Here is a 14,172-nt window from a genome sequence, read left to right as displayed (position 1 = left end):
GACAAAAAAGGGGGAAACGGATGCTCTCCTGTTGCCAAAGGAAAGAGATCAGAGACAGGTTCGACAAAGAAATGACTTGATTTGCGTAGACTGGGGGCCTTCTTCACACCTTCCTTTGACACAATCCCCCTCTCGCCTTTGAACCATTACTCATTACTCACTTCTACATCTCCCATATCACATTTATTCCTTTCCCCACTCATCCTCGAGGCCTTTTGTGCCCCAACCACGCTCCTTACTCTCCTCTCAACTTCAATAATCCACAACTTCTCGGACAACATCAGATCCATCCTCGCCACTAAAACCGAGAGCAGTGCGGACAGAACGCGCCTTCCTCATGTCAGTCAACATCACCGCTCCAGCCACTTCTTGGCAAGTCAGCCATGGCGACCAGGCATGGCAGTTGGTACGTACGCGTGAGCCTTCATAGCCCGGGCTATCATTCTTTGACCTTCCCCCGGCCCAAAGCTGATCCTCCAGACTGCTGCCACCTTCGTCGCACTCCAGTCCATGCCTGGCCTCGTGATGATTTACGCCGGCCTCAGCAAGTCCAAGTGGGCCATCAACTCGGCCTTCATGGGCATCTACGGATTCGCCGCCACCCTTCTCGTCTGGGTCCTGTACGCTTACTCGAGTGAGCTGGTCGAGCCAACATAGCTAACGTCAGTGAGCTTCGGCGATGAGTGGATCCCCATCTGCGGGATCCCGATGCCCGTCTTGAGCATGGGCCGTATGCTCTCCCAGAGCAAGATTCCGGCGACCCAGACACAGCAGTCATTCAACCTTACAACCACCGTGTAAGTTCACTCAGCGCGATTACTAACTAACCGCAGCTACTACCAGTTCTGCTTCGCGTTCGTTAGCGGGCATGGTTTAATATGTAGCTAACCCCAACCACAGTGCCATCACCGTGATCATCATCGCTGGCTCCCTCCTGGGCCGCATGACCTTTCTCTCATGGGCCATCTTCGTCCCTCTCTACGTCTCCCTCACCTACACCGTTGGCGCGTTCAGTATCTGGGGTGGCGGGTTCCTTGAGTAAGCCAATGTGGAAGAAGCCGCAGCTAACATGTTCAGAGACCTCGGGGTGCTGGACTACTGTGGCGGCTACGTGATCCACGTCGCGTCCGGCACTGCGGGATTCGTGGCCGCGGCGCTAGTCGGTCCGCGCCACCCTACCGACCGCGCAGACCACCGGCCCAGCAACCTCTCATTCGTCATCATCGGCGCGTGTATCCTCGCGATCGGCTGGACCGGCTTCAATGGCGGCGGTGCCGTCAGTTCTGTCGTTCGCGTAGTCAACTAACGCCAGTACACAGCCAACGCCAACGCAAGTGTGGCAGTGCTCAACACGTACATCTGCTGGACGGTCTCGGTCCTCTCGTGGATGTTTTGTGACGTGCTGTATTACGGGAAACCGGGAATCCTCGGGGCCGTGCAAGCCATGATCACTGGTGAGTATCTGTGAGATGACAGTCTCAGCACAGGCCCTAACGCAGAGGCCTAGTGGTGGTTACTCCGGGCGCGGGCTTTGTCCCAGGCTGGGCCGCCATCGTCATGGGTATCCTCGCTGGTGGAGTGCCCTGGGTCACGCTCAACCTCCTCGGTCGCTTTCCGCCCCTCTGCTACGTTGACGACACCCTAGGCGGCGTCCACACGCATCTCCTCGCCGGCATCATCGGCGGCCTGTCCACTGGGGTTTTGTGAGTGCTATCGACAGTGTAATTGACGCACAGCGCGACTCGCGAGGGTGTGGAGAGCTTCGGCTTGACTCGAGCCGCTGGAGGTGCCATCGAAGGCAACTGGCGCCAGCTTTGGATTCAAGCCGTCGGCTTCCTTTTCATCATCGCCTGGAATGCTGTGTGGACCTCGTTGATCCTTATTTTCATCCGCGTCGTGTGTCGCGTCCCTCTCCGCATGACCGAGAACACGCTCCTCGTCGGTGACGAAGCCGCACACGGCGAGTCGGCATACCACATGGACCTCCCGCCCCTCACGCAGCAAAACGTGTACGAGGTGGACCACTACGCCAAGTCGATGGTCACCACGACCGCAAGCGTTAGCCGGCCCTCGTTCAACCAGCCGGATGTCACTCCGGTGTAATCAACTTCTCCAGGGCAAACGCCAGCCGCAGCCGAAATATCTGCGGGCCCAAAGTGGTTTCCCAGACATTGCGACTTTATGCAGGGTATCTTACGGCGAATAATCTGAGTTGCAATGCATTCGGGGCCGGTCATTGGCCGACATCGCCAGACTTGTGTTCAGAACGAATTGTGAGCACTATAGGATGATCCCTCTCATGTTTCGACCCACCCAACCGGCCATGGCCAGTTCAACGTTGCACGCGACACCATGCCTTCTGGTATTTCATTGCTAACCTTTTCATTACTGAGATCACTCTCTCTGTGATCGTGTTGACTGCGGACTGAAACCTCTGCCACTATACTGGCTACCTCGCACGAGCATGTACTAACCCGGCCAGTTGGGCGGCCGAGTTGATCTTTGCGAGTGCAGACCTACCAATATTTGCCAATGGGTTCCCATTGCGGGCTCGTCAACTCATCCTAGTGCAAGGCTGAGTGTCTTGGGAGCCCGACAGTTGGACACGGCATAACTGAGAAGACTGGAGGGATCGAACGGGTGGAACCAAGATGCCATCTGAAGCGATCGAGACGAGCGCGTAGCTAAAGTTACGTTCATTCCGGCATTGGGGTAACGATTGCACCTCAACCCCTCACACCACACCACACACTCCAAGGCCCGAGCCGGGATGTCGGTACCACGCGGCGTCTCAAGCCCGAACCTGTAAGCGACGACAAGCTACTGGCAGCTTTGCCTCATCGGTGTGGCCCCATGGCCCCATGAGGCCCCGTTGCAGCCCTTAGTTGGCCCTTGCGGGGCGAGCACGCAAGATCGACGCAGTGTATGCTTGACTGCGTCACATGCACCTGCCATCCAGTCCAACACAATTGTGTACAAGGCGACATGTGGGTCGATGGCGGGCCGGATCATGTGGCCCCGCGTGGGTTGGCCAAAGGCACGGACAACGTGGGGGCGTGGGGAAAGTCTGTTCTACAAGATACCCTTCCTCCGCAGCAGGTTATGGCAGCGCCCGACAAGGTGGTTGGGCTCGACAAGGAGACTGGGGTTGACCTTGCCTGGGATTCATTGACGAGCACGTGTACACTCTAGAATCCCACTGGCTCAGGACCCATGACCGACGCCGCGTGACGCATGGCGCACCCAAACAGTTCGTAAACCAACACGACAAGTGCGAACTAGGTCAGCAGGTCCCCGCTGCTCGATTATGGTTTGCGAACGCAGCTTGAGCATGAAGATGGGCCTGAGTGATAGCTTGGTGCCTTTTTAATCGGCGATTTTGCTGGACGTGGACGGTACGGGACCAGCACGTAGGTTGACCGAGGATCTGAGGAGCTTGGTGCCTACATGAGGATGGTCGGCCGAGTACCGGGCTTGAGATGAATGTGATCCCATCTCACGTCAGCCCCTTGCTCATGCGAGGAGCGGAGAAATCAACCCGGGCCATGGAGCAGGGCCGAGTATCAGTTTCCTGCATCATGCGGACGTGCCCGGCCGAACGGCATGTTGACCGCTCCAAAGTATTCAGATAACCGCGGTACTGTTAGTGACGTGATGGAATGAGGCAAATGCTGAATCGTGCCCATGTGTCCACTTCAGGAACTTGTCGTGCCTGGAACTTGAGTTGTTGGCTTTGGATTTGGTACAAAGTCCGAGGCCTGGGGTCTCCAGTGAGATAAAGATAGTGGCTTCCAGGCACGTATTGAGGCACCCCCACCCGAATGATGCTAATTGAGGATACTGTCCCATGCGGCGCGCGCTGCGCCATGCTGACAATGCGCCATGCGGAGCGGGTACCTCGCGACTTGGACCACTGATGTCGGAAGTTTTGGCTCGTATCGCAATATCGCGTATCGGACCACGAGGAGCGGAGTAGACAATCGGAAGTATGGCATCACAAGTGCAGCAGAGCACAACGCTCCAACCTTGTCCCATGCTGTCCAGGATGTGGAAGGCCCGCCACATCCAGACCAGAACCCAAGTCCAAGCCCACCTACCAGCATCAGCGCCCGCACGGCAATACTGTGTGATTGCATGTATCCCGCCTCTCTAGTGGAGGCAGCACACCTCGTGCTGCCGTGCCCCACAGTCCCCGTCCCCGACCCCGTCCCCTAATCGCTGATCACCGGGTGCATGAGGAACAAACAGGGCGAAAGTCAGAACCACAAGCGACAGGCACCGCGGCAACTGAGACCTCTTTGATCTCGATCTTTGAGCCACATGAATAGACTGAGACACAATGCAGCGATAAAACCAGCCCAACCAGACCCAATCCCGACGTGTCTTTTCCATCCTTATCCCCATCCACTTCTCATCTCGCTCTAGCAGCAGACAGAACCACAATGTCCCAGCACCTGGACTCGGGCATTGTCCCGTACGACGACAAGGACGAGAAGAATGCGACTGTCACGACGGCGGTTGTTGGACCTCCCGTTGCTGAAGACGATGTGGCCAAGAAGTAGGTCCTATCATCTTCTGGATCTAACGATAGTGACCTCGAGCTCGTGAGCGCCGACCTCGAGGATCTCGAGATGAAGGCCAACGCCATGTCCAACGAGCGGGCCCGACACGTACGTCTATCTGTTGGTGCTTGCTGATTAAAGATCATTGCAAAACTGTACAAGATCCACCAGCACGACCAGAACTTTCCCCGCACAGCCCTCGACAGGATGCAAGAATTCCTCAACAGGCCCGAGCACGAGACGCAGGAACTCGCAAAGACCAACTCGCACGACGAGCTGCTCAAGGAGATGAAGCTGGAGGCTGTGCTGGCCACCGACAACTCGCCGTACCTCGAGGTCCGCGCTAATGTTGACCCCACCGACGACCCCACCCTCCCGTCTCTCACTTTCCGTGTTCTTATCCTCGGTACCCTCCTTTCGGGACTCGGCTCTTTCGTCGACACACTGTTCGCCAACCGCCTTCCCTCGGTGTTTATCAGTGCCAATGTCGCCCAGTTGATTGCGTATCCTTGCGGAAGGTTTATGGAGCGCGTCCTGCCCACGAAGAAGTTTACGACGTTTGGCAGAGAGTGGTCGTTCAACCCCGGTCGCTTCAACGCCAAGGAGCACATGTTGATCGCGATCATGGCTGTGAGTTATCCCCCAATGATCGACAAGCTATTTTTGGCGCCAAGTGTCGCGTCGGGGATTTGCTCTTTCTGGTCACTCTGTGCCTTTCTTCAAGTGCCTCAATCGCACATCAGCAGAAACGATTTAAGCTTAGCTTGGCTCCACCAGTTCTCGGAAAATGCCACATTCCACATACATTATTGGCCCTTTTGGCTTGCTTGCTCCACCTCATCACCCAACTCCGCGAGCATCATGCTGACGTCCAGAATGTCTCGTTCTCGTCTGGCTACACGAACAGTATCATCCCCACGCAGGCCATGCCCTTCTTCTTCAACATGGAGTTTGCCCGCTCTTTTGGCTACCAGTTCCTGTACGCATTCTCTTGTCAGAGCTGACAGAAGCAACACGGTCGGCTTCACCTTTGTGGGTTACGGTCTTGCCGGCCTGACCCGCCGTTTCCTCGTCTACCCTTCAGTAGCTATCTGGCCCTCTGCCTTCGCCCAGATCGCGCTTAACCGCTCGTTCCACACTGAGAAGAACGAGCCCGTAAAGGGCCCATTCGGCATCTGGCGCATCTCACGCGAGAAATTCTTCCTCGTGACTTTCATCATGATGTTTGTCTACTTCTGGTTCCCCGGTTACCTTTTCCAGGCCCTCTCGTACTTTAGCTGGATGACGTGGATTTCGCCCAACAACGTCAACCTCGCGGCCATCACCTCCTTTGCCGGCGGCATGGGCCTCAACCCATGGCCCACATTCGACTGGAACGTCCCAAACGCCAACGGTACCATCCCCCTCACCCTCCCTACTTTTACCATCATGAACCAGTTTATTGGTGTCCTCCTGGCCGCCCTCGTCTCCATTGCCTTTTGGTACTCGAACGCCTGGAACACTGGATACCTCCCTATCAACTCGAACAAGACGTGGTCGAACGCCGCAACCCGCTACAACGTCTCCAAGATTCTCGACGTACACAGCAACTTTGACAACGCAAAGTACCAGCAGTACTCGGAGCCATGGATGGGCGCCGCATACATTGTCTGCTTCATCCTCTACTTTGCCATGTATGCTGCGAGTAAGTCTCTCTCTCTCTATTCGGACCCCGACCCTAACCCCAGCTCTCATGTACGTCATCCTGTACCACCGCCACGACATGGTCATGGGCTGGAAGAGCCTTAAGAAGACGTTCCGCAACCCGTTCCGCAAGAACCGAAACGCCGTGGCTGTGGACGAAGATGATGACCTCTTCTTCGAAGACGTCCACATGCGCCTCATGCGAGTATACCCCGAAGTTCCCGAGTGGCAGTACCTTATCGTCCTTCTGATCGCCATGGCCTGTGGCATGATCGGTCTCGGCATTTACCCGACCGATGTTTCTCCCGCAATTGTACTCTTCGGTGTCATCATGCCTCTTATCGTCATTGTGCCATGTGGTTTGATCCAGGTACGTTTTATTGCAGTTGAAAAATGGCTATAAATTCCCCAATATTCTTGCTGACATCCAGGCCATCACCGGCATGCCCATCCCCCTTAACGTTCTTGCAGAGTTCATCGGTGGTGCCATCAAGCCTGGAAGCGCAAACTCGCTCATCTACTTCAAGACGTACGGCTACATTGCCGCCTATCAGGCACTGGCCTTTTCCTCGGACCTCAAACTTGCCCACTACCTCAAAATCCCTCCCCGCCACACTTTTGCCATGCAGATCTGGGCAACCGTCATCTACTGCTTCATCTGTGCAGGCCTTCAGAACTACATCCTGGGCTTCAAGGACGTATGCACGTCGGCCGCAAAGTTCGGCATGAGCTGCCCCGGCGCCAACACGTTCTTTACCTCGGCCGTGTTCTGGGGCACCCTTGGTCCAGTGCGCCTCTTTGGTCCTGGAAAGCGATACACCCTCATGCTCCTTGGTTTCCCCATTGGTCTCGTCACCGTCCTGGCCTACTGGGCTCTGCGTAAGGCGTTCCCCAGGAAGGAGTGGATCCGCCAGCTCCACCCCGTCATGATCTTCAACGGTGGTGCATACTGGGGCCCACCCCTCAACATGTCCTACTTTATTGGCAACGTTTACATCACCGTCTTCTCGTTCCAGTTTATCCGCAAGCGATACACCGCCTTCTGGGCAAAGTACAACTATGTCCTCGCAGCGTCGTTCCCGGCCGGTATCGCTATTGCCGCCCTGGTCATTTTCTTCGGTACGGCCATCCCCAAGGACGGACTGTATGCCACGATCGAGTGGTGGGGTAACGATGTCCTCGGCGTCGGGTGCGAGGGGGGCGGTTGCCCACGCCTCACGCTCCCCAAGGGCGATGTGTTCGGTGCGCCTGTTGGCAGCGGCAAGTTCACGTAAGCCACCGTCGCACATGGAAGAGATGAGGAGTAGGGAGGTGGAAGAGATGGAAGAGGTGGAAGAAGAGAACAAGAGAACAAGTATGTAGACATACCGATGCGCGTGAGGTTTGTAATGTGGACCTTGCAGGTCTGTGGAGAGATGAACAGCATTGTCGATAATGTGTGGCAGGGTCCAAGATGAATGCAAGGCGAACGAATATTCCAGCATCCCACGAATCTGCGCCATCAACTTCGACACCGCCCTCACCAAAGCATCCGCACGCCGCATTCGTACCCTCCGACCTCCCACCCCTCATTGCACACTGGAGACCCCTGCAGTGTCCAATATGAAGTGCATGTTTATAAATAACAGTGCGTACTACTACTCTAGCGACTAGTACAGTGTAAAGTTCCCATCTACCCCCCACAATCCCACAAGACCGAGACACACGATCACTCGATCTTGCTGAGACTCTGCATCATCACGAGGTCGTAGTAGCGGCCCTTGCGTGCGAGGAGCTGTGCGTGGGTGCCGATCTCGACCTCCTTGCCCTGGTCGATGAAGTAGATGATGTCCGCGTTCTGGATGGTCGAGAGGCGGTGCGCAATGGCGACGACGGAGCGGCCCTTCGATGCGTTGTCGAGCGCCTGCTGCACGACGCGCTCGGATGTGGAGTCGAGCGCGGCGGTGGCCTCGTCGAGCAGGAGCACCTTGGGGTTGCGGATGAGTGCACGCGCGATCGCGATGCGCTGCTTCTGCCCACCAGACAGCTGCGAGCCCTTTCCACCGACGTCGGTCTCAAAGCCGTCCGGAAGGGACATGATGAAGTCGTAAATGTTGGCCTCCTTGCACGCCGTCACGATCTCCTCCTCGGTAACCTGGTCCATGGGCTTGGACGCGCCAAGGAGAATATTGAAGCGGACCGTACCGGCGTACAGGGTCGGCTCCTGCGAAACGAGTGCAAGGTGCGAACGGTAGCTTGCAACGTTGAGGTCCTTGATGTCGACACCGTCAAACTTGACGGTGCCCGCCTGCGGATCGTAGAACCGTTCAATCATCTGGATGGAGGTAGACTTGCCGCAGCCAGAGGGACCAACTAACGCAACGTACTTGCCGGCCGGGATGTCGACGGTGAGGTTACGCAAAACACGGACACCAGGGCGCGAGGGGTAGCGGAAGTGGATGTTCTCAAGGCGGAGGTGACCCTGGACCTTCTCGGGGTCAAGCATGATACCGTCGTTCGAGGTCCCGTCAATGTTGGCCTCGTTGTCGAGGAGACGGAAGACCGAGCGCGAGGCAGAGCTGGCGGAAGAGGCGTCGGGGACAAACATGAAAACGTTACCAGCCTGGATAGCGGCAAAGAGAGTGGCCATAAGGGTGGTGAAGAACGTGGCCGTGTCATACTTGCCGTCAATCATCCAGAGAGCGCCGATGTAGAATACGAGAGCGATAACGAGGAACGCAATGCCCTGCGACGCAGCGTAGAGAAGCTGTGAGTATATGGCTGTGCGGTTGGAGATGTCGTAGGGGATCCTGAGCGCCTCGGAGTAGATGCGGTCGACGTCGGCCTCGCGGGTGAGGGACGCGACGGTTCGGACGGCGCCGGCAGCCTCAGAGGCGAGCTGGGCACTAGCGGCGTTCCACTTCTTGTTCTTCTCCTCCTTGAGGACCACAACGCGCAGACGAATGTAGCCACTGGAGATGACGAGCGGGATACACGCGATACCGATCAAGGCGAGGAGGGGGCCATAGCAGAGACCGATGATGCAACCACCAACAAGGGTGGCGAGCGACTGAATGATAGAGCCGAGGGTGACGCCCATCAGGCCCTGCACTTTCTGGGGCTGGTCTGAAAGGTTTGAGGTGACACCACCAGTCGAGTTCTCCTCCTCGTCGAACCACTCGATGTCGTGGCCCAAAACGGCCTTGAACAGCTTGGTACGGAGCAGGCTCGCGAGTTCCCACCCACTGCGCGAGAAGCCCCAGATCTGGATGAAGATGAAGAGGGCGGCGAGGATGGCGACGATGAAGTACCACAGAGCGCGGTTGTTAAGTGCCGACCGGAGCTCCTTGGTGTCTGTAAGCTCAAAGTCGGAAATTGCCAAGCCGAAGAGAATGCCCATGGCCGGGTAGACCATGCCGGAGCAGATGGCACCGATGAAACCCATGAGATAGAACTTCCATTGGGCTCGGTTAAGCTTGAGGAGACGAACAAAGAGCTTTAGGAATGGAACCTTTCTGGACGCCTTTTCCTCGTCCTCGCGTGTCTGGCGGCGCTGTTCAAGTGCAGCGCTCGCAATGGAGCGGCCCGTGATCTGGCGCGACAACTTGCGAGTGGGAGGGTCAAAGCCGGCTCTCTCGCTGAGGGGCGATCCGGGGACTACGACCTCATCCACGTCCTCATCCTCGGTGTCCGTGACGTCCTCGCCCGTATCGTCAGCCGCCTTCTGAGACAGCTTCTGGTTCTGGACAAGTAGAGCGTATGCGCCGTGCTCGCTGTCGAGCAGTTCGTTGTGCGTGCCCTGCTCGATGATCTCACCTCCACCCATGACGATGATGGTATCAGCGTCCTTGATGGTAGCGAGTCGATGGGCAATGACGATGGTGGTACGGCCAACGGAGGCCTTGTCAAGGGCGTCCTGAACCACGCGCTCAGATAAGCCGTCGAGAGCGGAGGTGGCCTCGTCGAGGAGAAGGATGCGGGGGTCCGATACGATGGCGCGGGCAATGGCGACACGCTGCTTCTGGCCACCAGAGAGGAGCATACCGCGCTCGCCAACGATGGTGTCGTAGCCGTCAGGGAGCTTGGAGATGAAGCTGTCGGCGTTGGCGTTGATGCAAGCGTTCTTGACGAGTTCGTAGCGGACGTCGTCCGGAGCGTTCTCCCATTTGGAGCCGATGAGACCGTGCTCGACGTTGCCGCGGACAGTTGTTGCGAAGAGAACAGGCTCCTGCTGGACGAAACCGATCTGCTGACGGAACCACTTGAGGTTGAGCTTGCGAATGTCCACGCCGTCCAGAGTCACTCTGCCACTGATTGGGTCGTAGAAGCGTTCGATGAGCTGAATGACAGTCGACTTGCCAGAGCCCGATGCACCGACGAGTGCCGATGTCTTGCCTGCCTCAAACGTCGTGCTCAGGCCCTTGAGGATGGGAACGTTGGGTCGCGAAGGGTAGTGGAATTGGACTTGCTCGAATGCAATTTCACCAATGACATTGTCCGGCTTGAGGCCGTTAGGGTCGTCCGGCTCGATAGTGGGAACACGGTCAATCGTCGCCCAGATCTTGGCGGCCGCCGACTGCGCCTTGCCGACGGCCTGCATTTCAGGGGCGAGCATGGCAAGGGAGAAAGAACCGATGAGAATCGACATGAAGACGTTGATGACGAGACCGCCGTCAGCCTCACCTTTGGCGATCAGGATACCACCGTAGAAGAAGGCGAGGGCGTAGGACGCGTAGATGGCGAAGAACATGATGCAAAGACCGGTACCCTCGATGAGCGAGCCCTTGATGCCCATAGCACGGCTCTTGGCGATGAAGCCGTTGAACTTGTCGCCGAGGACGCTCATGGTGCCGAACGCCTGCACGGTGCGGATGGACGAGATGATCTCCTCGGCAAGAGTGCCGCCCTTGGACACCCACTTGAGCGAACCGGTGGTGTACTTGGTCGTACCAATGCCCATGATTGCGCCCGTGATCATGATGACGGGGAGGATCGACGTCATCGCACCAGCCAGCTTGGCCTGGCGGGCGTACGCGAGTGCGAAACCGGTGATAAAGGTCGCGATAAAGGATGACGCGATCGGGATCTTCTCGCCGATACCAGTCTGCACGAGGTTGCAGTCGGACATGATTCGGGTAGCCACCTCGCCGGCGCCGAGTTCATCAAAGTAGGCAATCTGGGGTTAGTCGACTAAAACAGCCGGTTGATTCACCTCCTGACGAAGCACTGCATGGAGGTACTTCTCACGGATACGCTTGTTCTGACGCTCGCACGTCCAGTTGAAGATGAGCATGTACACGTACGTGCACAAGAAGAGGCCGAGGCCGATGGCCATGAGGTAGAGGGCGTTGTTGCCAGCCTGCTTCTTGAGCGTAACCTTGGCTCGCGCCAATGCGGCGGCGTTCTCAGGTGTTAAGCCCTGCGTTTGAATCTGGCGGGCGATACGACCAAAGTCGTTGAACGCGGAAGTAAGTTGACCGAAGATGAGGGTCATGAGAGGCTGGGTGGCGCCAGCGGTACACGCCAGGAACAAGCCGATAAAGTTGAGCGTGAGCTCCAACGGCGTCGCGAAGCGGAACAGCTGTGGGATGCTGACGGGCTTGTGGTCGTCGTCCTTGTCGTCCTTCTTCTTGGTATCCTTGTCCGTCTTGTCCTTCTTCTTGAACAGCCCGAGCTTCTTCTTGGCCTGCGCTTTCTCGTCCTCGTCACTACTAGACGACGAGGATGTCCGACGGAGCGCAGTCGGGACGAGGTGATCGGCGGGGTCCTCGACGAGAGAGCGCTTACTGGCGCCATGTTGCCCGTTCGGTGTACCCAGCTGCTCCTTCTCGTTCATGGTCCTTCCTGACGGTGTGGAGGGACGGGAAGTAGTCGGCTGCGCCAAAGTTGAGTCGGGGCTCGGTTGGGTCTCTGAAGGGGGCGCAAGTTGCTGCGGAATCATGACGGCCTGTGCCAAGGGGACCGCAGCATGGTCAGGCAGTGCGGTAACCGCGGCTGTGGTGATGGGTTGTGGAGTGTGATCAGGATCGTGACCGGACATGTTGGTGGTCGGGTGGTGGAGTGAGAAGGATGGGTGAAGACTGGAGTTTAGAGATATATATGGGAGGTCCCGATGAGCGGAGTAATGTCGAGTGCGCGTCGGGTCGGCAGACTTGTGCCTGCGAGATTGCAGCAAGCAACGAGGAACACTGGATAGCAACCAGTATGTGCCAAACAAGGCTCGGTCGGATCCGAGAATTCAAGTGGGGCCTGGGAGGAGGGCCAAAAGATAAAAGAGGTTGATGGGAGAAGTGAGGGAGCGTGAGAGGGTGAGAGAGGCGATAACTAGTGAAGAAAGAGGACTGGATGTGAAGATGAAGAAGTGTGATGAAGAAGATGCAATGCAATAAATGTCGATACACAGTCAGTCCTTTCTGATGCAATGCCAAGCTCCACCCACCACTTGACCCACTCCCTCACCTCACTCTCGATTGTCTGCAGACCAACTTGCGGTACCGAACTACCCTGACCCCCCCGGCGCCCGGCTGGGCCCCTAATCAAGGCACCGCCATCGCTATTTAAAATTGCCGTTCTCTTGAATCCTTGATCCTTAACGCCCGTACGCCCAATTATCAATCCGCCATCCTCTCTTAGCACAGCACCCAGAGCTCTGCGTCCTCATGCTGGGCGCCCATCTGATGCGTCTCGTGAGGTGACCTGATCCTGAAACCACACAGAGCTTGCAACACTTACGGTGTGTCTGGCATGTCTGGGACAAACCGGATGCGAGCTGGGAGTCAGTGAGGGCCGTGCCCCTGACAAATTAACTCCAAGTTGCCGAAAGTTGACGTGTCAACTTGTCAACCTCGGCATCAAAATCAGACATCAAACGACACGCGGTCGACCGGCAATCTGCATATTGACACCGTTCCCAATCGGCACCAACTCCACTTACGCAGAGCCTCGGCAGTAACATTTGACAGACATGCTAGGCAGAGGGGCAAACGAGTGACGGCATATCGGGAAGAATGGAACACTCTCAGCACTCACAACGTTTTGTGTTTGTTTGGGCCTGTTGGTCTCAGGTGCATGTCTATCCCTGGCAGTTTGAAGATCGGGTCTTTCTGGCCTTGTTTCTGGCCTTTCCGGCCCGCCAAAACAGCAGGGGTGGCTTCCGCACAACTTGCCTTTTCCTAATAAACATTAGAACCATACCCTTGCTGTCTCACTTGACAGCTGCTTACCAGGACGACAACCGACAAGGAGCAAGGTATCACCCCAATGCTCACACTGGTACGCTGGATCAATAGTCGGTACAATCTACATACAGTAGTCGGATGGTATGACGCATGTCACGTGATGGGGATAATCTGCGCCAGCTGATGCCAATTGTTCGTCCGCCTCGATGCCGATTGTGCGCCCCGCCGATGCCGTTCGGTACTAGTGCTCCAGTAGAAGCGACTCGCTGTACGACTACCTATCATTCGCTTGACGTGATTGCGCAGGCTCTTGGTGCGGTTCGGTAGCAACAATGTGTTCCTGGGAGCGGCGTTTAGCCCCTTACATGCCGAGCTTCTGAGAATGTTGGGCACGTACATTGCGCAGCAAATTTGTCAACATCTCTAGCGCATGAGAGAGTGGAAGATTCACTCGCTCGTCAGAACAGGATGAAAAGGAGGCCCTAGTCGTTTGTTTCGTAGTGTCGCCCAGATTGGGCGGAGGAGGCCCTTGCGGTGGGCGGTGGTTTCGCGTCTGCGGAACGTTCCGGCCTCAGTATTATGGCGATCTGATCTGGGATCTCGGACGATGCTGATAGTTAGAATCCTCTTTCTGCCCATCCGCGTCCGCTTGCATCGTCTTGCCTCGAGGACTCGAGTAGAACTCGTAGCGACTTGAGCGTCACGCCACGCCGTTCACCAAAACACCAGATGGCCTGCCGAGGCATGCTGCTGACACCGAGAGGAGATTG

General features: G+C 56.7%; 3 protein-coding genes across 3 annotated transcripts; 2 read left to right on the top strand and 1 right to left on the bottom strand.

The window, feature by feature from the left end:
* Positions 1–337: 337 nt before the first annotated feature.
* CcaverHIS019_0510290 (uncharacterized protein) lies at positions 338–2,103 on the top strand (the record flags this gene model as incomplete). Its single annotated transcript, XM_060602254.1, has 9 exons — positions 338–406; positions 481–634; positions 668–797; positions 834–854; positions 901–1,038; positions 1,078–1,276; positions 1,313–1,454; positions 1,502–1,703; positions 1,737–2,103. The coding sequence occupies 9 exons, from the start codon at positions 338–340 to the stop codon at positions 2,101–2,103; spliced, it is 1,422 nt and encodes a 473-aa protein (XP_060458666.1).
* A 2,339-nt stretch (positions 2,104–4,442) lies between these two features.
* Positions 4,443–7,519, top strand: CcaverHIS019_0510280 (uncharacterized protein; the record flags this gene model as incomplete). Its single annotated transcript, XM_060602253.1, has 7 exons — positions 4,443–4,558; positions 4,592–4,670; positions 4,704–5,192; positions 5,438–5,541; positions 5,573–6,246; positions 6,290–6,615; positions 6,677–7,519. The coding sequence occupies 7 exons, from the start codon at positions 4,443–4,445 to the stop codon at positions 7,517–7,519; spliced, it is 2,631 nt and encodes an 876-aa protein (XP_060458665.1).
* A 434-nt stretch (positions 7,520–7,953) lies between these two features.
* Positions 7,954–12,264, bottom strand: CcaverHIS019_0510270 (uncharacterized protein; the record flags this gene model as incomplete). Its single annotated transcript, XM_060602252.1, has 2 exons — positions 7,954–11,400; positions 11,437–12,264. 2 exons carry the CDS (start codon positions 12,262–12,264, stop codon positions 7,954–7,956), a joined length of 4,275 nt encoding a protein of 1,424 aa, XP_060458664.1.
* Between the last annotated feature and the right edge of the window lie 1,908 nt (positions 12,265–14,172).

The sequence above is a fragment of the Cutaneotrichosporon cavernicola genome (assembly GCF_030864355.1).
Source record: "Cutaneotrichosporon cavernicola HIS019 DNA, chromosome: 5".
NCBI classification, from domain to species: domain Eukaryota; kingdom Fungi; phylum Basidiomycota; class Tremellomycetes; order Trichosporonales; family Trichosporonaceae; genus Cutaneotrichosporon; species Cutaneotrichosporon cavernicola.
This window is presented reverse-complemented; position numbering and strand designations above follow the sequence as displayed.